The sequence below is a fragment of the Carcharhinus amblyrhynchos genome, chromosome 20, assembly GCF_965287045.1.
Source record: "Carcharhinus amblyrhynchos chromosome 20, sCarAmb.v2.hapA, whole genome shotgun sequence".
Taxonomy (NCBI): domain Eukaryota; kingdom Metazoa; phylum Chordata; class Chondrichthyes; order Carcharhiniformes; family Carcharhinidae; genus Carcharhinus; species Carcharhinus amblyrhynchos.
Window position 1 is genome coordinate 38,935,143 of NC_137343.1, and position 22,590 is coordinate 38,957,732.

General features: G+C 45.8%; 1 protein-coding gene across 1 annotated transcript in view; it reads left to right on the forward strand.

The window, feature by feature from the left end:
• The first annotated feature begins 1,472 nt into the window (after positions 1-1,472).
• znrf3 (zinc and ring finger 3) overlaps positions 1,473-22,590 on the forward strand; it is a 246,591-nt gene continuing 225,473 nt past the window's right edge. Inside the window, exon 1 of the mRNA XM_080208430.1 lies at positions 1,473-1,987. Coding sequence (XP_080064556.1) covers positions 1,781-1,987 — 207 coding nt within the window. The 5' untranslated portion in view covers positions 1,473-1,780. The remainder of the gene's footprint in view (positions 1,988-22,590) is intronic.

Genomic DNA, 22,590 nt, shown 5'->3' on the forward strand with positions numbered 1-22,590 from the left:
AAATTGTCAATGGCCACAAGTTGCAGAGTGGCACATTCCACAGGCCAGGACGATGTGCTGGGGGATGTCCCACAGTCCAAAGCTGTGCGGGTTTCATTGATTGGCCATGCTAAAATTGCTCCTTAGTGTACTAGGATGCTTAGGTTAGAGGGATTAGCAGGTAAAATATGTAGGGATATGGGGGTAAGAACTGGGTGGGATTGTGGTCACTGCAGACTTGATGGGCTGAAGGGCCTCCTTCCGCACTGTAGGGTTCTATGATTCTAAAGTGTGGGGCAGTCTCTATAAGAGGAGCAATGAGGGAAAGACCACTATCTAAAATTGGAAACTGCCTGGAACCCCTCTGGCTGTGTATTTGACATGGAGTGTATATAATAAATATCAAGTGCGATGCAATTATATTGAGGGCACCTCAGAATGAAACATGTTGTAATGGAGAGAAGTTGAATTTGATTGTACTTTCTGTAATGTTGGAATGTACTTTGACACTTTTTAAGGGCAGCACAGTGGTTAGCACTGTTACCTCACACTGCCAGGGACCTGGGTTCCATTCCAGCCTGGGGTTACTGTCTGTGTGGGGTCTACACGTTCTCCCTGTGTCTGTGTGGGTTTCCTCCGGGTGCTCCAGTTTCCTCCCACACTCCAAATATGTGCAGATTAGGTGGATTGGCCGTGCTCGATTACCCTTAGTGTCAGCCAGGTAAATAAGTGAGGTTATGGGGATAGGGCCTGGGTGAGATTGTTGTTGGTGTAGTCTCGATGGGCCAAATGGCCTCCAATTGCGCTGGAGGCATTCTATTCTATGATTAAAGCAAAGTATATATCTGGGGAAAAAAAGTTCAATGTGCAACATACAGAACCGGCCACATGTTGAAAATAAACTCACAAAGAGGCCATTCATCCCATCGAGTCAGTTTCTGTCTCTTTCTCTGTGTAAAGAGTTATATTCAACCGCTTTACTCAGAGCCTGCAATTCTCTCCTTCCTAGGCGATTCTGATCTCTTTGGGAAATTACCATTGTAGCTTTTCTCCCCCCCCCTCCCCCTCGACATTTTCACACGAACTGTTGCAAAGTTTAAACACATCGGTGCGGCTTTAACAGTCTGAGCAGCGAGAGGCACAATTTCCATCCTGGGACCAAAAATCCACCCTCGCTGCTTTTGGCTGCGGCGCCTCTGATTCCCCCTTTCTCTTTCCCCCTGCGGGGAAGCCGAGCCTTGGGCAGGCTGCAGAGAAGCGCAGTACAAAACCAGCCCCAGTTCCAGGGAGGGGAAGGGGCACTCCAACTCCTCTCGTTTTAATTTGGGGTGGGTGGTGGCAAAAAAAAAACCACAGCGACAGGTCGAATCGGTTGAGTTTTAGCCCTGTTGAGAAAAGTGAATGGGGTCAGGAAGATTGGTGGGTGGGGATAACCCTGCCTGAATCACGTGCTGTGGATCAAAGGAGGGTGCCGCCTTGTGGGAGCTGGGAAGAGAGAGAGAGAAAAGAGTGAGCGTGTAAGAGGGAGAGAGAGCAGACACACTCACACACACACAGGAGAGTTATGTCATTGACAGGGCTAACATAGATAGCCCAGGCAAAGGAAGCGGCTGCCCAAGGCATCTTCTGCAATTTCGTCTGGTTTCCACTTCTACAGAGAAACAAACAAACAAAAAGTTACATCTTGTGCGGATATGCATCTGTGAAAGCCCAAGGCAAGAGAAATTAGGAGGAAAACAGAGCCAGTAAGCCAGCATTAAGCAGAAAGTATGAGCCGGGCGGAGCTGGTACAGCCGGCAAGATGATGTTGGGGAGTGTTGGCGAGTGGGTGCTCTTGGTAGTGTTGGTGGCAAGCGGGGGCTCGGTGTGTGCCAAGGAGACTGCCTTTGTGGAAGTGGTGCTTTTCGAGTCCAGCGCCAATGGTGAATATACAACTTTCACAACCGACTTGCAGGGACGCTTCTCCCGGGCTGGAGCCACCATCAGCGCCGAGGGAGAGATAGTTCAGGTAAGAGAGGTGGGGTGAATTCAAAACCCCCTCCACTCCACTCCACTAGATCCTCTGGACTGGCAGCACAGAACTGTAGCACCCCCCCCCCCCCCAACTTCTCTCCCACCACCACCGCCCCATCCAAAAAACAGAGAATACCCCCCAACCAACCACACACACATACAAATGTGTGTTGGAAGTTTTGCTAAGAGTTTTAAGTTCACACACTCCACAAGATGGCTCCGATCTTGGCTGGAAGGAGCTTGAACGGAGGTTCAAATCCATAAAGCACATCGCTTATCGCTGCTGCCCTGCCAGTTATTGATCCCGCTGTCAACAGTCCCCTGTCCAAACCCTGTCTGGTGGTGGAGAAAGTGGGGGGGGGGGGATGTGGGTGGGGGTTAGAAACTTCTAATGGGACCGAGTTTACAAAGTTTGTCACTTACGTGTGTAATTTGGTAAAAGAATTAAGCTGCAGTGTGAGGAGAGGTGGGTGGGTACACTCTGTCTCTCTCCCCCACCCCATATACAAGAGGGTGTTTTGAGCTCCACTGTGGGTGTAATTTACTGATGTTTAGTTTGCTGCACTGAGTGTTTTTATTTTATTTCGAATGGTCCTCATTTTCGTAGTCTGGAGCCCCCTCCACAGCATCAGCACTACACGTGGGGATTGGTGAGAGTGTGGGGACTTTGACACGAATGCAGTTTCCCGAATGGCATGTGAAATGGTTATTTCCAATGCGTGTTTTTTTTTTCTAATGGATATGTAGATGTAAGAAAATGAAACGCCTTTTTGAGTGGAGTAGAGAATCCGATGGTACATCAGTCAGTCAGTCAGTCAGTCAGCCTCTGGTTTATCAGTGTGCTCGGGATCACGAAGAAATCTGGTCGATTGGAGACTTTCACAGATTACCATGACAACTGCTAACAGGGCCACTTAACCAGGGGTTCATTTCCAACCCACCCCCAAAAGCAACACAAATTATCTGCATTAGTTCTGTTGTGCGAATCGTGGTTCCATTTCGCATTGTCTCCCCAATACTGAGACTGAGATTTAGTGTAAATATGGGTGGCAGAACATGTGTCCAAACATTCCTGTTAACTCTCTTCCACCACCCCCCCCCCCCCCCAACCTAATCATTTGTTCTTTCTGGGGTAGTTGTGAGTTCAGTTGCAGTGGGGGTAGCTTGTTTGTAATAGCCTCCCATGTGTGTTAGTGTAGCCTGCGATTTTCTCCCCCCACCCCCCCTCTCTCTCACACACACACACACACACACATCTAATTATTTAAAAACAGCTAGGTGTTAGTGAGACGTGAGGGAGAGAGTTCCCCTCGCCTGATCGGAGGAGCTCGTTCCACACACACAGTATGTGACAATGTGCTCCGGCGGTAAAGAAGGACCTCTTGTTAGGTCCCTTTGTAACTCAATCCTCCCTGGGATAGAGAGAGAAACTATTTTTTGTGTGTGTGTGTGTGCTTTGTTGCAGCTGTAGTGTGTGTGTGTGTGTGTGTGTGAGAGAGAGAGAATTTCACTCATTGATCAAGCGGAAAACATGTCCTGATTTTTAAACCATTAGTGGCGGGGGGGGGAGTGGGGGTGCAGATAAAAACAAAACATGTTGTTATTGATTTGCCTTTTCGCCCAGCAGAACTAGTGAAGGGGGTAAGAATGTGTGTGTGTGTGTGTGTGTCCTACCATCCATATTGTTAATAAGACACTCCGGATGTTGGGGAGATGTGGGTTATGAGAATTCTTTCAATAGAAATCAAATTTTTTTTTGACAACTAACAATGTCACCGCCTTCGTCCTTTTGAAGTTAATTAAATCTCTGGGTGTAATAACCCATATACTGGGTGGGGGGGGAGGGGGGGGGGGAGGGAGAGCTGCGACTGATCCTGAGAAGTCAGTGAAACTGACCTGAAATCGACAAGCAGATTTTCTGTGAGAATGCAACGTGTTTGTAAAGCGATTTAATTTTTTTTCTCTCTCTTTCTTTTAAAAGAAGTGATTGAGCTGGGAGATTTTTCCCCCCCTCCTCCTGGCTACGATTTAATAACTGTCATAGCGACGTTAAAACTGCCTTTGCCTTCAAAGCTGGTAGTTAAATCCGGTTTGTCTAGACGCACATCAAAGTAATCCCAATTCAAACATCAAAGGGAGATTTCCACACACATACAAAAAGCCTCCGCCGCCTCGCTCTGCGCTTCGCTAGCCGAGGCACAAGAACATTTTCTCCTTTTGTAAAACAAACATTTCCTCGCTTTCTTCCCGATTGTTGTAAAGCTCGCGATCAATTTTTTTCTGATTTTAAAAAAAAACTTCAATAAGCTCCAGCGTTCTGGAAAAAAAAAGTTTGTTTTAGAGAAATGTGTCTCTCTCCCAATAGTGCCAAGAGGGGACTATCTTTCTCAAAAAGCATTTTGCCTGCGAGATAAAAGTTGGATTGTTAACTGGTAAACGTGCGCTGCATCAAGTACAAGGGCTTAGGAGTAGGGAGTTTTCAAGGTCAGCTCGCTACCTAAGTACCCTAAAGCTTAATATATGTTACCTATTTGAATAATCCGCTCATTTACAGCCACTTTTGCCTATAGTGGAGGATTTGCCCAGTTAATGTTTGAATTTGGCAGTTCTGAATTCCCCTTGGTTCCCGATCGCATGTTCCATTCCAAACACGCTTATCAATTGCATCACACGAGAGAGAAAAGAAGTGCTCTCTGATCAACAATGAACTATGCTGTAGAGGGGCATGGGTAGTTTTTAAAGTTTTGTCTGTAAGTCAATTATTAATAGGTCTATTTTCTTTCTTCCATGTGACCTTTATTACCTAGAGAGTGTTCCTTTTTATATAATTTGGGGTTCATAATTAAAGCTCAACTTAATAAAACATGGCGTGAAAAGGGGGGGATATCTTGACATTTTGCTATAGAGACTGTGCTATACGTACAATGGTTCATAATTTCTAGAAAATAAAGTTAATTTCACAATAACTTCATTGCTGTGTTAATGTAAGCCTACTTGCGACTACTAAATAAACTTTATATCTGAGCGGAGTTGCTGGAAGCGCCACAGGGTGGTCTTTCTTCCTAAGTAGCTGCTTGGTGGAACCAGATACTGTCCCAAGCAGGGAAGGAGAATTGTTTGAGACCACAGTGTCCCTCTGTACCTTGGGAGAACATTGAAATGCACGATTTAAAAACGAAACACAGATTTCGGAAACTGCAGTCCACCCACCTCAGCATGTGAACCTGCTTGTTCCCCACCTCCTCCTGAGTGGAAGATATTATACGTTTGCTCCCGGATTATTCCAGCCATTGCACACCCTTTGGTGTCAGTGATCATCCCAAATCCCAGCCTAGTCATGCACTTTTAAAACATATTTCACTCAAATCAGACACCAAATCTTTAGTTAAAGATTTGAAATTTGGCCCCTTTTTTGTTTTGCCCTCTTGCTATTAGACCCTGTTTTGGAGGATGGGGGTTCATTCTCTGTACAGCGAATGGAGAACTCGATGGATCCAACACCACCATAGTAACCTGTTGTGTGGAGACATTTGGGAAATGTGATCATATAAACGACAGTACAGTATTTGCCAGCTAGTTGGGCTCTCCTTATCAATTCAACAATAGCTGCATTTATACTCAGACCAAACCCTTTCGACTTCTCTTTTATTTTCCTTTGAAGCGCTCTTTAGATGGCTATCTCCCCACCTTCAGCTGGCTTTGTTGAGAAATAATTTGCATCTCCCTGCAAAAGATTGGACTCCTTTCCATAGGGAGAAGATAGGAAATCATGTGTGTGTGTGTGTGTGTGTTTATTTTTTTTGGGGGGGGGCGCGTAGTATTGGCCTGAAGCTATAGCTTTTACATTTCACTGCACACCTTTCAAAAGCCTTTTTTTTCTGTGTAAAGTTATCTTTTGAGTGGAAGTATCTGTGCAGTCACAGATCCATAGATATTGCATGCATGGCTGCCCTGAATGAAGTCTCACATTACAATGTGCTCATACATTTCAAGCATGTTTTGTGAATATAGTTTTGCTCCACAAGGTAATGTCAGAAAGTGTTCGGACCTCAGTGTCGCAGAATTGAAGGTACCATTTCATTAGATGGCCCAAACCATTGGTCACAAGTGGATTGTAGCCCCGTACAATTTCCTTTCATATATTGCTTTTCTATTTGTTATTTGATCTTTTTCACATTTTCTACGGGCATTGACCAAATTTGTTGGCCGAAGAAAGGTCATTTGCTGTTTCGTATCTTACCATCACTGCAAATATCTTACGTTTAGGTTCCATGCTCCATGTGACTGTGCTAGCCTATCTGTGTAACCTCCTCCCATCGTACGACAACCCTAAACTGATTACAGTTACGTGGGGTTTTGGGATACTTTATTAAGCGGCAGTTATTATGTAAATTAAAATTACATTTTAAGTTTGATAGCCTTTGCTTATTTCAATGTGGAATATGGATATCAAGGCATGAGTTAAGGTTCAGTATAGACTATGGATGTCTGGTGTGAGTTAAGGTACAATGTGGAGTATAGGTATCTAGGTATGAGTTAAGGTTCAATGTAGAATATGGATGTCGATGTGGGAATTACGTTTCAATGTAGAATATCAATATCTAGGTTTGAGTTAAAGTTCAGTGTAGAGTATAGATATCTGGGCATGAGTTAAATGGTGTGGAGTATGGACATCGGTGTGAGTTAAGGGCTGCAATTCTATCAATGCTTGACTCTTCTATTATTCAGAATCCTGAAACTCCCTCCCTGACAGCATCATGGATGTGCCTGCACCTCAGGGACTGCAGCAGCTCAAGAATGCAGCTCACCACCACCTTCTCAAAGGCAATTGAGGGTGGGCAACAGATGCTGGCCTAGCCAGCAACATCCCCTTGGAATTAAAATGTTAAAATCAATCCTATTCTGAAGCCTTAGGTATCTGCAAAATGCAATTCCACTCATTCAGGTGTCCATTCTTTAGATGTGGCCCTGAGAGTGTTAGCAAGTCAGTTTTATCTTGGGAGACAGTTCAACCCTGTTTTGTGGCCAAGTCCAGGGGCATGTTGGCACATTCCAGTGCAATCCCACAATGATTGAATCCTGGGACTGTTTCTCTCTCCTCCCCCTCACCCTTCATTGGGGCGCTTAGGGCATCTGTGGCAGCTAACTCAGCATAGAATGAGGACACTTTGACTGGTTGATTTCGTTTCTTTACACTATTGGGGATTGCTATTGGATTTTTGATATCATAAACCTCATAAATCAAGAGGAATACTCAAATATTTGAACCCTAGCTGAGCCCCATTGATAGTATACTGCAAACTTTGTCACACCGCATGTGTATGTGTACACTGTTGTGTACATAATGAGTATATGAACCATCTTTCAAAAATATCCTTCTCACTGTTTAGAAGCAGGCAAGTTGTCGGGAATGCCTAGCTTAATGGATGAAAATATTTCGGTTGTTGGTTGTGTTTGAGCTGTAGGTAAATAGAATCTCAGTAGATAAAAGCAAAATGCCATGGATGTTGGAATCTGAAACAAAAACAGAAAACGCAGGAAAATCTCAGCGGGTCTAACAGCATTTGTGGAGAGAGAACAGAGCCAATGTTTTGAGCCTGGATCCAGACTCAACATTTGTTCTCTCTCTATCAATGCTGTCAGACCTGCTGAGATTTTCCAGCATTTCCTGTTTTTGAAACAGAATCTCATGTTATACCTTGAGTATGCCAATGACTGGTGATTAGCATCAGTTTCGACATTGTTCTGTTGCTGCATTGCTGCAATAAGGAATATATAGTATTCTTTTAAAAAAATGAATCATACAATAGCTCAGTTGGTAATGTGCCAAGGGCTGGGAAGGCTCTTGATTTGCCTCACAGCGCCAGGGACCCAGGTTCAATTCTGGCCTTTGGGTCACGGTCTGTGTGAGGTTTGCACATTCTCCCTGTGTCTGTGTGGGTTTCCTCCAGGTGCTCCAATTTCCTCCCACACTCCAAAGATGCGCAGGTTAGGCTAACTGGCCACTGCCCCTTCTTGTGTCCCAAGATGTATAGAGGATTAGCGGGATAAATATGTGGGGTTATGGGGATAGGGCCTGGGGAAGATGCTCTGCCAGAGAGTTGGTGCAGACTAGATGGGCCAAATGGCCTCCTTCTACAGTGTAGGGATTTTATGAACCCTCAGTGTACCTGGAATTGGCTCTCTTTAGTTCCATGATAACTGGTGCAGTCGAGAGGCTAGCCAGTTAAGAATAGGATGGGGGCTCGATGATCTGCCCCATGGTCAAAGAGTGACTCTTCATCACCCAGACTCCCATAGGCAGAAGGAACATTGAGGTGAGGTCCTAGAGCCTTGGTGTTGCTGCATGCCACACTGTAGCACAAGTCTGGAGCATTTGTGTTATTTTGAAGATGCTATACAAATGCATATTAGCTGTTATTGACGGATGATCATTGCCGGGAAGGAAACATGCCACGGTCTTTGTCGCACTTAAGAAGGGGAAGTTAAAGTGGGTTTTGTTGGGGGCATATGGGGAGGGGAGGATGTGTTTTTCAGGATTTTGAGAGTGAAGGAAGTTGATGTGTAGCCAAGTCTTTAAGCACTGGGAATCTGCTCTGAGCTTCAAGAGAGTACAGCGTAGTGCTTTTTACACTGCTGCCTCCCTTGAAGGCAGTGCCTTTGATTCAGGAGCCAATGGAGCAGTTGTTGACTCGGGAGTCCTGTTGCAGACGTGACGCCACCCGCCCCCCCAGCCCCGCTCTGTCCCCAGTCTGTGTGTGTCCAAGATTCAGATCACTGCAAGTGAGACACTGCTCCTGTACCATCCTGCACTTTCACCACCAGTGTGAAAGCACGGCACACTTTGCACACACACACAGAGGGGTACACATGCTTTGTATCTGACTGGGGTTGGTGCTGCAGCCTGCCTGTATGAGCTTGCATCGCTGCAGGCTAACTGTGCCAATGTGACAACATTTTAATTTAACAGGATCCCCTTTGATGCTCTTTTTGAAATATTTATGGGGACGTCCAAATCACTCCTTCGTTTCCAAAAATGCCAGAGCGATTGAATGCTTTCCTTTGAACTGGAGTTGTATATCTTTAAATAATTCTGTTAACATACTTGTGGCTTCTCAGGCCCCCAAAGGGAGGCCAGCTGATCTTTCTCTACACTCTAGCTATGACTGTAACACTACGTTTTGCACTCTCTCCTTTCCTTCTCCATGTACGGTATGCTTTATCTGTATAGCGCGCAAGGAACAATGTATTTTTCTGTATACCAATATATGTGTCAACAATAAATCAAATCAAATCAGTTTGCTTGCATGTTCCCCCTCTCATTCCACTCACAATGTGGAGTAATGTCTCCAAAGCCCCCAGGAGCCGGCTTACTCCGAGTTAACTAAGTTCAAATCCCCAGTTTATCGGCATGCCAACTGTGTCTCCCTGGAGATTTCCTGTCACCACCGCCCCCCCCCCACCCCCACTTCGATGTTCCCACAAAACCGTTTCTCAGCAATAAGATACTTAAATAACTTAATAAATTGTTCAGACAGAATTCCAGTGAGTTTTCTCTCCTGGTGTGCTGGCTACAATAAAGGGGTGGTTTGGTCTTCTGCCCTTAGGATCTGCAGGCCAATCCTGGAGGTTTGGTAACCGAGGAGAAGGTACCGTGTGGTAAAGGTGCCATCATTACTTTCAGCACTTTAATGTGGGAGTGGGGCAAAAATCAGTCCTCTGATCACCCTGTAACTGCATTGCAGTGTTAATGTAAGCCTACTTGTGACATTAATAAATGAACTTCAAACAGGATTGGGAAGGGGGCGGATGTTTGTGTGTCTGTGTGCATCTGTGTCGGTATGCGACTGTGTCTGTGCACACGTGTGCGGTGAGGGAACACACGGCTGAATAATTTTGACACTGGAAGTTCGATAATACAAGGTGGCTGTCACCCCTCACTCTAATGAGGAGTCTGCATCTTGTGTGGGGAGGTGGTGGCGTGTGTAAACAGAATGTTTTTTTTCTAAAAATATATCTGCACACCATTGAACTGCATTAAGTGTGAAGTTGACTTGGCACCATGCTCCTGAGTGTGAGCAGGAGATTCTAACTACTCGTTTGGTTAGATTTGGTCAGTGCACTGCCCAGCACAGAACCACCAATCGGATGGATCACTGGAGAGGGGAAAATGTGCCCGAGGAGAATTAGAATCCAGCATAAACAGCTCCAGGAGATCACAGGAGGGGAGGGGGGTGCGGGGGCAACGTTATTAATTACATCATATAGATCATTCTTGTAATATTTCTTTCTTCCCTGCCTTCGATCGTGAAGCTTCAATGGCACAAGTGGAGGCCCAGTGATTTGCCGAGGAGGCGGCTTTACTCGTGTACAAACCTGGATGCTGAGCAATTCGACTGTGAGAGGCATCGCTGCCAGACCTGACTGTATTGGCTGCTGAAGTCCATGTCTACAACACGTGCACACGCACACGCTCCTGCCCCCACCCCACCCTCCCATAGCTCAGGGCAGGTGGCCATGGGGAGTCAGATCCCCACCAAGTTTTTTTTCCTCTATCCCTCCCTGACACAGGGGCATTAGAGCTCTGACCAAGGACCCCCCCCAGATCCGAAACTTTAGCTCTATTCTCCCTCCACAGAGGCTGTCAGACCTGCTGTGATTTTCCAGCATTTCCTGTTTTTGTAGCATTAGGACCTTGTTTTTATTCTAAAAGATTCTTTCAAATGATTTGTCCCTGGAATGTGGGCATTGCTGGCAAGATCAGCATTTATTGCCCAATATTGTATCAGCTGAATGCTGCTGGGCCTGCGAGATGGAACCTGGGATCCACCCTGCCTGTACAGCCCAGCTGCTTACTGGAGAAACACGAGAGTGCATGGGAGAGACCTTACAGTAATTACTCATTTTAATCTGATTTATATTGAGTAGAAGCTGCTTACGGCAGGCGCCCTTGGGGAATTCACATTCAGATGCTGCTAATAATGAAAATGTTTCACTAACTGCGGGGTCCGAATCCAGTGCTGAGTTGATGTCCCCTGCACTGGAGGGCTACCCTTATAGCGGTGTGCTTTCACGTTCTGGGGTCTCTGTGACATGCTCTTTGAATTTGACTCTCCCCTAACTCATTCAGATCAGGTTTGGCCTGCGGTGGATGGAAGTCTGATCTCATTGCGTATGTCCCAGCAGCCGGTTGACACATGCCAGACCCCAAACTCTGAATTCAAAAACCACCATGGAAATCCCTTGAAAGAGTGAACTTCAATTTATCCAATGCTTAGGTGAGGTGACACAGTAATTGGCACTGCTGCCTCACAGTGCCAGGGATCTGGGGGTCAGTGCCAGCCTGTGTGGAGTCTGCACATTCCTCCCGTGTCTGCATGGGTTTCCTCCGGGTGCTCCGGTTTCCTCCCACAGCCTGAAAGATGCCCTGGTTAGGTGCATTGGTCATGCTAAATTCTCCCTTGGTGTACCCAAACAGGTGCCGGAGTATGGCGATTAGGGGATTTTCACTTCATTGCAGTGTTAATATAAGCCTACTTGTGACATTAACAAATAAACTATAAACTCCGGGTGCTCTGGTTTCCACCCACACTCCAGAGATGTGCAGGTTAAGTAGGTTAACTGACCATGCTAAATTGCCACTTAGTGTCCAAAGATGTGTAAGTTAGATAGGTTATCTGTGCTAAATGTGTGGGTTTACGGGATAGAGGGGAGGAGAGCTCTTGGATAAAATACTGTTTCAGAGAACTTGTGCAGACTTGATGGGCTGATTAGCCTCCTTCTGCGTTGTAGGGATTGTATGAGGACATCACAAGTGCCTGTAATCACTAATGTCGTCTTGGCAAGTGTAGCAGCTAACCAATCTATAGCCAGGTCCCACATCCAGACAGGTTTACTACCTCATGTACAGGGAAGCATCTCTGACAGCGAGGCACTCCTTCAGCGTTACGCTGGAGTGAGTGGCAGCTAAAAATTGGTGCACAGTTCCACAAACTCGGGGCTCGTGACTTTCAGACTCTGAGGGAAGAATGCTACGTATAAAATAAGGCCGATTTTAAAAAGAAGTTTAAAAAGTTTGAGCACCGTCGAATGGAAAGGTACAGGCACTTAACATGTAGCTTTAAGTACTTTCTAAGAGCAACACTTCACTGCGGGGAAAATTGGGCATAGGTCCCAATTAAACTTACTTGTGTACCGTAGGTATGTGGGTTTGCTGTAACCTGTCCAGCAAGGGCTGTCACTGACCACATTTATGTTGAACAAGACTTTGTGTGAGGAGAGAGAAAAAAATTCCACACACATCAAATGATTTACGAACCTGAGTTCACACCATGTTCTTTTCTCTCTGCCTTTTCTTCCATTCACTGAATGCTGTCTTGTTTATGCAACTTGAAGGGAGTGTATTTTGGATTATGTTTCTCCACTGCAGGTGCTTTTGACATTATCCTCTTACACACCGCTTCCCAGAGTAATAACTACAGGAAACCAAATTTCCCACAGGAACACTGCCAAATAATGTTCTCTGGCTCAACGCTGGCCAAGAGCTCTCTCCTTTTACCCGCCACAAACATGGCAGTGGGTTCACAGGCCACCTGTCAGTTGCCAATGAATGCAGTGCTGGCAACACCTTTCCAGAGAAAGCAAGGGCAGTGTAACCACCATAACCACACAATGCATGTCTTTCTAGGCTGGGGGAAGGGCAGCAGCAGGGACAGGAATGTGCACCTTGTGCAGTGTGGGACTGCCTTGTTTATTACTGAGACCTATTACTATGTCCAGAAATCTCTCGCTATGCAGTTCCGTGCCTTAAGCCCTGGGATTCCCTCTCTATCCTTCCTCTTTGACCCACCTTTTCACAGTAACTTCACTGGGGCAGCACAGTGGCTAGCACTGCTGCCTCACAGCGCCAGGGACCCAGGTTCGCTTCCTGGCTTGGGTCACTGTCTTTGTGGAGGGAGTCTGCATGTTCTCCCTGTGTCTGCATGGGTGTTCTCTGGCTTCCTTCCCCAGTCCAAAAGACATGCTGGTTAGGTGCATCGGCCAGGATGAATTCTCCTTCACTGTACCCGAACAGGCGTTGGAGTGTGACGACTTGGGGAATTTCACAGTAACTTCATTGCAGTGTTAATGTAAGCCTACTAATAAATAAACTTTAATTTTAAGTAAACAATTAATAGATTTTTAAACTTATGACGAATAAATAAACTTTAACTTGCAGTGTTTATGTAAGCCAACTTGAGACATGAATAAATACACTTAAATTTTTTAGATGATCACCTTTTTTTTGGTCATCTAACCTAGAACCACCTCCTGTCACATTTTTATTTGAGAACTCCTGGGCAAAGTAATTTGTCTTTTCTGACCTGAAAGATGCAAGCGGGTTCTGATCGTCTCTGCCGCTCGGGTCTACACACCCATGCTTGTTAAGCAGCCTGTGCAGCCGTTTTCTCCGTCTCCCCGCTGCTGCGCTTGTGTTTGTAATGTAAATGGAGCTCGCTTTGATCTTTTATCTTGGCGGTACCTGGAGTAAACGATACTCCGATTTACCTTGGCACAAAGTCCTCGGCGCGCACAGGGTTTTGGAATGTTATGTGGGGCAAGGTGATCACAGCAGAGAGTGAAATCTGGCTGGATCCAGCTCTGAACGCAATTTCCTTTTTGCTGAAAAGATTTTAGCCAAATTCAATTTCTGTCTAGCTGATGGAGGGAGACCTGTCCTTTTTCACTGGGGACAGGGTCAGCAGTGGGAGCAGAGAGAGGCAGGAGTTTCCTTTGGGAATGAATGGTGTTTTCTCTCGGAAGTCTCCAGTGAGAGGGAAAGATTAGAGGCTCATTGTCTCTTCTGCAGAACTAAAATATTTTTTTTCTCGGGAGGGGGAAGGAAAGGAAGTTTGTATCTCACGCTGCGTTGCTCCCTGTTTAGATTATGTCCAGACTTTCTTGACGAGCTCTGCCAGGTTGAATGGGGCTGTCCGGGGTCGGGTCCCTTCATCATGAGGAACTCTTTGATCGAGTTTTTCCTTCTCTCTTCCAAGCCACCATCTAATTGAACGCTGGCGGAGACTAGAATGGGGAGGAATGGCCTAGAAGCATAGAAACTGGAAGCAGGCCATTCAGCCCATTGAACCTGCTCCATTCGTTATGATCATGGCTGGTCATCAAATTCAATATCCTGACCCATCCCCCATATCCCTTAAGCCCAAGAGTTATATCTAATTTCTTCTTGAAATCACACAAATGTTTTGGCCCAACTACTTTCTGTGGTAGTGAATCCCAAAGGTTTACCTCTGGGTGAAGAAATTTCTCCTCACCTCACCCCCTAAAAGGTTTACCCCTCATCCTATCACCCCTTAGTTCTGGATTCCACCATCAGGAAAATTCTTTCATCCAAGGGTGCCAACCATACCCCATTGGCAACCGCGTGCCCTCTCCCACAACAAAATCAGGAAAAGCTGGAAAACCTCAGCGGGTCTGACAGCATATGTGGAATAGAGCTCATCATGGAAAAGTTAAAACACAGGAAGAGGCCATTCGGTCCATCTTGTCCATAATGCTTGGAGTCTGGATGATCCTTCCTCAAAGCGTCTCCTATCCTGGCCAGTGTCATTGTGCAGCTGCAGGAGAGGCAGGTTCTGGCCAGCTCTCCAGCCGATCCAGCGTACTCTCGGAGCGGGTTTGTGTATATATCATAGGGTTTCCATTGCACTTTCAGAGCAGTTACAGTGGGGAGGTCTGCAGTTGTGGCAGATGTTTCTGAGCAGCCTTTCCATTTGATCCAGTGCAGAATGGGTCAGCTCCCCAAGGAAGCTGTGATTGGAAGCCTAGCACTGGAGATGCTCAGGTTTACACTTGGGACAGTCGCAGAAGGAGCAGGGGTGGGCCACCCGGCCGCTCGAGCCTGTTCTGGCATTCAGTAAGGTTGTAGTTGATCTGATCTTTCCAGTTCAGCCTTAAAGATATTCAAAGACTCTGCTTCTAGTGTCTTTTGAGTAAGTTCCACCACCCTGAGAGAGAGAAAAGATCCCCTGTCTTAAATGGGTGACCCATTATTTTTAAACTCTACTCAAGTTCTAGATACCCCCATAAGAAAAAATATCCTCTCCACATCACCTTGTCAAGACCCAGCACTTGATTGATGTTGAGCAGGTTTGGGAGTGAATGTCGGACATGTAGGGCTCTGTAAATGGTGTTAATTGTCTATTTGTTTTATTTAGTTGTATGCAGACGGGACAGAGGGAGCATTAACTGCAGATTCTCTGCGATCCTATAAATAGACACCCACCAGATGGGGGGGGATGAGGAGGGGTATATTTTCTTTTAATACATTGGTGGGATGTGGGCATCGTTGGCTGGCCAGCATTTATTGCCCATCCCTAGTTGCCAGAGGACAGTTGTATGTCATAGAATCCCTACAGTTCAGAAGGAGGCCATCTGGCCCATTGAGTCTGCAGTGACCACAATTCCACCCAGGCCCTATTCCTGTAACCCCACACATTTACCCCACGAATCCCCCTGACACTGCGGTCAATTTAGCATGGCCAATCAACCAAACCCACATATTTCTGGACTGTGGGAGGAAACCAAAGCATCTGGAGGAAACCCTTGAATCATCTACTGTCCTGTGGATCTGGGGTCACATATAGGCCAGACCAAGTAAGGGTGGCAGATTTCCTTCCCAAAAGGAAATTGGTGAACCAGGTAGATTTTTCTGACATTCGACAATGGCTTCATGGTCATCAGTAGGTTCTTAATTCCAAATATTTTTTATTTGAATTCAATTTCTATCACCCGCCGTGGTGGGATTCAAACCTTAGCTGAGTTGAAATGGTTAACTGTAAATAAACAGTGTATGTGTAAAATGTTGACTCGAGTTCTTCAACTAGTTAGCTGAGGTTCTGCTTTGGAAATCCATGGCCAAAAGTGTGCCCTTGTGATGGGGAAGATCACTGTCTCCCATGTGTGATCAGAAACTCGCCTATCCACCTGCCCTGTCATTTTCACTATGATTCTGAACATTTACATGTTCCAATGTATTTTTTCGATGGATATGTATTTAGTGACAAGGCTGTGATTGTAGATCCCTGCCTCCCTTGTGCAGAGTCTTTCATTCAGAGGTTAAAGTTTGTTTATTAGTGTCACAAGTAGGCTTACATTAACACTGCGATGAAGTTACCGTGAGATTCCCCTAGAGGAGATGACTATGAATCTTCCCAATTAAGGACTGGAAATATCTCAAAACTCTTAAAATGCTGTAGTCAGTTGCTCCCGCGGGGTTGGGAGGTTCTGGATTCATTTCTATAAACCCAATGGTATTAAAGCCGGGAGGAAGGTGGATCAAACAAAAGCAGAATATGTTGAAGATGCTCAGCAGGTGTGGCAGTATCTGGAGAGAGGAACAGAGTTAATGTTTCAGCTTGCTAACCTTCCATCAAAATATTAGAAGTGTGAGAGATGAACTGAATCAGGGGTGGGGGAGGGAAGGTTTTGGGGGGTGAAGGAATCTCGGTTTGTAGAAAGTCAAACGGTGAGCTCTGAAACAATAATAGGCTCAAGGTGACCTAACAGCAGCTTTACATGACTGACTGTGAAATAACCGTGGGGTTACAGACGGGACAAGTGCACCTTTTACTGCGCGGCTCAATAAATGTCTTTCAAACGGCCCTTGGGCCAGTTCAGTCTGATCCTCTCTGACTGTTCGAGGAAGTACAGGGGAATACTTTGTGAAGAGTTTCCCCTGACGTCTGTGGCGTAGTTTGTGCCCACCAATCTGAAATATCAGCCGTACAACGGTGGAGGAAAGTGTGTGCGGGGAAGGGGAGTCTCTCTCTAAACACAGCTGTCCGGCTTATTTTGCGTTCTTTTACTCATAGCTGCTCTGTTACAAAAGAAAATGTATATTCTGCCTTTGAAGTGTTGTGAATGGCAGGCTGGGGAAGACGGAGTGCCTCTTTGGAGTTGCAGCTTGGACTCTGGATCAACCTGACCCAGAATCCAGTGTAAACAATGACACCGTGTGTGTGTGTAAGTAACCAGGGCAGTTCATAACTGGAGTCAAATGCAGTACTGTACTCACCGACGCTTAAGGCCACCCTGTTTTCTATTATGGACTTGGGTTATCTACATTACCCATGTCTAAGGATATATTTGAATTTTCATAGAATATTGCAGAATTCCTACAGCGTAGAAGGAGGCCACTCGGCCCATCGAGTCTGCACTGACCACAATCCCAACCAGAACCTATCCCCATAACCCCACATATTTACCCTGCTAGTCCCCCGAACACTAGGGTCAATTTAGCATGGTCAATCAACCTAACCCGCTCATCTTTGACCAGTGGGAGGAAACAGGAGGAGACCCATGCAGACACGGGGAGAATGTGCAAACTCCACACAGGCAGTGACTCGAGGCTGGAATTGAACCTAGGTCCTTGGCACTGTGAGGCAGCAGTGCTAACCACTGTGCCACCGTGCTGCTTTTTAAAGGAGAAATCTCACTATTTTCCAGACAATCGCAGCTGTGGTGAACTGGATGCTGTCTGTGTTGTGAGGCCATATGTCGCAGGTTTTAGTGGGAACAGCCTGCGTCACCTGTTTACAGAATCCTCTTTAAAACAAAAATGCTGCTAACAATTTGCACGCCTGGGGCAATGGCAGCATGATGTTCCTGTTTACATGCTGCATAATGTTGTGTTAAGCAGAAGTTTTGTCATTTTTGAATTCTCCAATGTATAAAGTTTGTGAACTGTGGGAGGAGTTGATCTGATCTTTCCAGTTCAGCCTTAAAGATGAGAAAAAAGATCCCCTGTCTTAATTGGGTGACCCCTTATTTTTAAACCCAACTCAAGTTTTAAATTCTCCCATTAGAAGAAACATCCTCTCCACATCACCTTGTCAAGACCCAGCACTTGATTGATGTTGAGCAGGTTTGGGAGTGAATGTCGGACATGTAGGGCTCTGTAAATGGTGTTAATTGTCTATTTGTTGTATTTAGTTGTATGCAGATGGGACAGAGGGAGCACTAACTGCAGATTCCCTGAGATCCTATAAATAGACACCCACCGGATGGGGGTTTAGGAGGGGTATATTTTCTATTAATTCATTGGTGGGATGTGGGCATCGCTGGCTGGCCACCATTTATCGACCATCCCTAGCTGCCAGAGGACCGTTGTGAGTCATAGAATCCCTACAGTACAGAAGGAGGCCATTTGGCCCATCGAGTCTGCAGTGACCACAACACTCAATTGTCTCCAGACTCACAACTGTTCTTCCTGTGTTAATGCTCCCTCTGTCCCACCTGCATACAACTAAATAAAGGACTAAAGGCTTGCATTCATCCAGCATCTTTCCTAACCTCGGGATGTATAAAAAGTGCTGTGCAGCTAAGTAGATACTTGTTTTGAAGTTTAGTCACTGTTGCAATGTGGGAATCTCAGCAACCAATTTATACACAGCCAGGCCCTATAATCAGCATTGTGGCCATCACCAGGATTTGTTAATGTCCAGTGGCACAGTAGTTAGCACTGCTGCCTCACAGCGCCAAGGACCTTGGTTCAATTCTGGCCTCGTGTCACTGCCTATGTGGAGTTTGCATGCCCTCCCTGTATTCTGTGTGGGTTTCCTCTGGGTGCTCCAGTTTCCTCCCAAAGATGTGCGGGTTAGATGGATTGGTCATGCCAAATGGTGTCAGGGGAATTAGCAGGGTAAATAGGTAGGGTATAGGGATAGGGCCTGGGTGGCATTGTTGTCGGTGCAGGCTCGTTGGGCCAAATGGCCTCCTCCTGCACTGTAGAATGCTATGATTCTATAATGTTGAATACTGTCTAATTCACATCACTCTTTTCCTATCTTCACCGATGGTCAAGGTTCCCCAAATTACACCAGAGGCAGGGGAATTAAAACATGTACAGTACAAACAAGTGAAGAGTGCACACAGTAGCTCTCTCACATCCATTACTTAGTGTTAACTCAATGTTATTATAATTATACAGCACTTCCTTAAGGCTTCTCCCTGCCTGGTTGATGCCCCTTAATCAGGGTGATAATTTTGAGCCATGAGGTTATGGGCAATGAAATTGGAGATTGGTATTGGCAGATCTTTAGCTATGATATGTCTCTCATAGTCTTTCCTACTTAAACCCTGCTGACTGTTTGGAAAGGTGGCTGCTGTAATTGAAATTGAATAATGGCAATGGCCTTCCAGTCATCCAGTTACCAATGTAAGACAGCCAATAAAGTTAATGATATTGGCTTTGGTTAATTTCGAATTTGTAATTGTTAACCCAAATTGGGGTTTGCTATGTTTTTATGCACCTTGCATCTCCTTGGGGTGGCGGGTGGCACTGCTGTCTCACAGCGCCAGGGATCCGGGTTCGATTCCTGGCTTGGATGACTGTCTGTCTGTGCGGAGTCTGCACGTTCTCCCCGTGTCTGCGTGGGTTTCCTCCGGGTGCTCTGATTTCCTCCCACAGTCCGAAAGATCGGTTAGGTACATCGGCCATGCTAAGTTCTCCCTCAGTGTACCTGAACAGATGCCGGGATGTGGCAACTCGGGGATTTTCACAGCAACTTCATTTGCAGTGTTAATGTAAGCCTACTTATAGGCTTATAAGTAAACTTAATAAAGAAAACTATTACACCATGAGAAGAGGACAGTCACTCACTCTATCCTCACACCTGTGGAAATGTTACCCGCCCCACAATCTGCTGCAATTAGCCCAGCCTTTTCATTATATCTCAATACCATAAACAAAGTGATTGAAGTAATTGCAGAGTTTGTCTGAAGTCTTTGATTTGTTGGCGTGCCAAAAAAAAACAACCCTTTCACATTAAAATCAGATTCTGCTCATCTTGGAATAGAACTGGAACATGACGACAATGCACACTTGATCCATGAACAGCTGGAGGAGGACAGTCAGTAAAACTTCAAGCCAAGGCGTTGACCCATCAACAACAACTAGCATTTATAAAGCGTCATATGTTTCTTTCAGATGCCGGCTGACTGATCTGTTAGGTAGTTCCAGCATTGCTGCTTCTAATTTCTTGTTATTTCATAAGTGCCTCACGCTCGCCTCTTGAGTCAGGAGGTCACTGTAGAACCCTACAGTGCAGAAAGAGGCCCTTCGGCCCATCGAGTCTGCACCAAACACAATCCCACCCAGGCCCTACCGCCATTTATTATACCCACTAATCCCTCTAACCTAAACATCCCTAGACACTAAGGGGCAATTTCTTAGCATGGCCAATCCACCTAACCCGCACATCTTTGGACTGTGGGAGGAAACCAGAGTACCCAAAGGAAACCCACGCAGACACGAGGAGGATGTGCAAACTCCACACAGCCAGTGACCCGAGCAGGGAACCGAACCCAGGACCCTGGAGCTGTGAAGCAGCAGTGCTAACCACTGTGCTACCGTGCCACCCTGGCTTCCAGACCCTGCTTCAGAAATCTGAACATAGAATATAGTACAGTGTGGAGGGAATGCCACGTGTAAGCGCTGCTGTCTTGTGGTTGAGGCACATAATGACACAGTGTTGCCTCACAGTGCCAGGGACCCAGGTTCGATTCCTGACTTAGGTGACTGTCTGCGTGTGGTTTACTTGTTCTCCCCGTGTCTGGCTGGATTTCCCCTGGGTGATCAGGTTTTTTCCCACACTCCAAAGATGTGTGGGTTAGGTGGATTGGCTTGCTAAATTGCCCCTTAGTGTCAGGGTAAATGTATGGGGTTTTGATGCCGAGGTGGGATTGTGGTTAGTGCAGACTCAACGGGCCGAATGGCCTCTTCTGCAGTGTAGGATTCTATGATTCTAAGAGGGCAGTGTCCTCCTGCCCCAGCTTACATTCCTCCCCTCACCAACACTGTCAAAAGTGCAAAAGAACAGAGTAATTTCTAGATCTAAAACTAAAGACCACGGCTCATCTAGTTTGCTGTTCACTCCTCCGATAGTCAGAAGGTACAATGATGGAGTTGTTTACAGACTAATCTAATCTCTATCAATTAGTCCACAACAGATGCAGAACATGACATAAGGAAAACTCTCAACAGTGGAGAGCTTTGGGAACCATAGGTTCAAAATTCCCCATGTCCTCCCAAGCACGTTACAAAAAAAAACATACGTCATGTCTCTTATCGTTTGTATGCTGTTTTCCAAAATGTTACTTTATGTAAGGAAAGATTAATCAATTATGAATTCATTAGATCTTCATACACTTCTTCTGTTCAAATTGAGTGCGCTGATAAATATTATAGAGGTTGTAAAACACTTTGAGACATTCTGAGGGTGTGATAAGGTGCTGTAAAATGAATATCCTTTCTTTGATTGTAGGTGTCCGAGTTCTGGTTTTAGGTAACGTCCTTTCTGCTTATTCCCCAAGTTCCACCTTGTATAATATCGTAGGAAACAAACAGCAACTTCTCCCTGTGGGCCAACACTTAAAGTTTACTTATTAGAGTTACAAGTAGACTTTTATCAACACCACAATGAAGTTGCTGTGAAAATCCCCTAGTCACCACACTCCAGTGCCTGTTCGGGTACAGTGAGGGAGAATTTAGCATGGCCAATGCGCCTAACCAGCACATCTTCTGGACTGTGGGAGGAAACCGGAGGGAAACCCATGCAGACATGGGAAGAACATGCAGATTCCGTACAGAGAGTGACCCAAGCCAGGAATCGAACCCGGGTCCCTAGTGCTGTGAGGCAGCAGTGCTAACCACTGTGCCGCCTGTACTGTTATGTTTTGGAGGATGTGCTTGAAAGCTTGACCATTAGTGCCTAAAGTGTTTAAATGACTGGAATTCAGGCTTGTTCAACAGAGGCAGCTCAAGATTTCTTAATAAAATGGCGGGGGGGGGTAGAAAAGTGCTCGAAGGAAACAGCGTGGGCATCAAATTGACAGGGATTGATTAACCCGATGAATCATCGAATCTTTCCATTGGCTACAGGAGTGAGATAATTAAAATAATTGAGATAAAATGAAGGCTCAGAAAGCTTTATAAACTGGTTAGTCATATTCTCTATATGTTTGACTCACCTTCCAATGTTGCGAGTTGATCCTGAGTCTGATGGCTATTTTAGAAACTTAGTTTCCCAGAATCTGATGGCATGTTGTTGACAATTTTGCTTAACATCCTGGTCTGGGACTTGCTCCATATTTCCATTTGGTAAGCCATTTGCAGGCGCTTTAATCCCGTACACAGACATGGATCACCAGATTAATTTATAAACGTGCTGATGGCCCTCTGCGTGGATTATTTCAGTTGTGTTCCTCTTCGTCTCTGTGCTACCATGACAACAGCAGTCCAGTGAGTGAGCTCGTCGTGCCAAACCAGGACGCAGCAGTCCTTCCCTGACTCCCTTTCGCTGTATGTTATTCCGAGAACGCCAATACAACTCGGGTGTACTTCAAATCAGGTGGGCAATGTGTGGCATGGTCGCTGGAGGTGGCAGCTTGGTCTGGATTTTAGTATTTACCCAGCTGAGTGAATGTTTGTTGGCCGGGTCCGTTCTGGGCTTCTGTAGCCAGAATTTTACCATCCCGCCCCCCCGACAGAAATTGGAGCGGGCGAGGCGCGGACCATGGACAGGTCTGCTGACCCCAGGT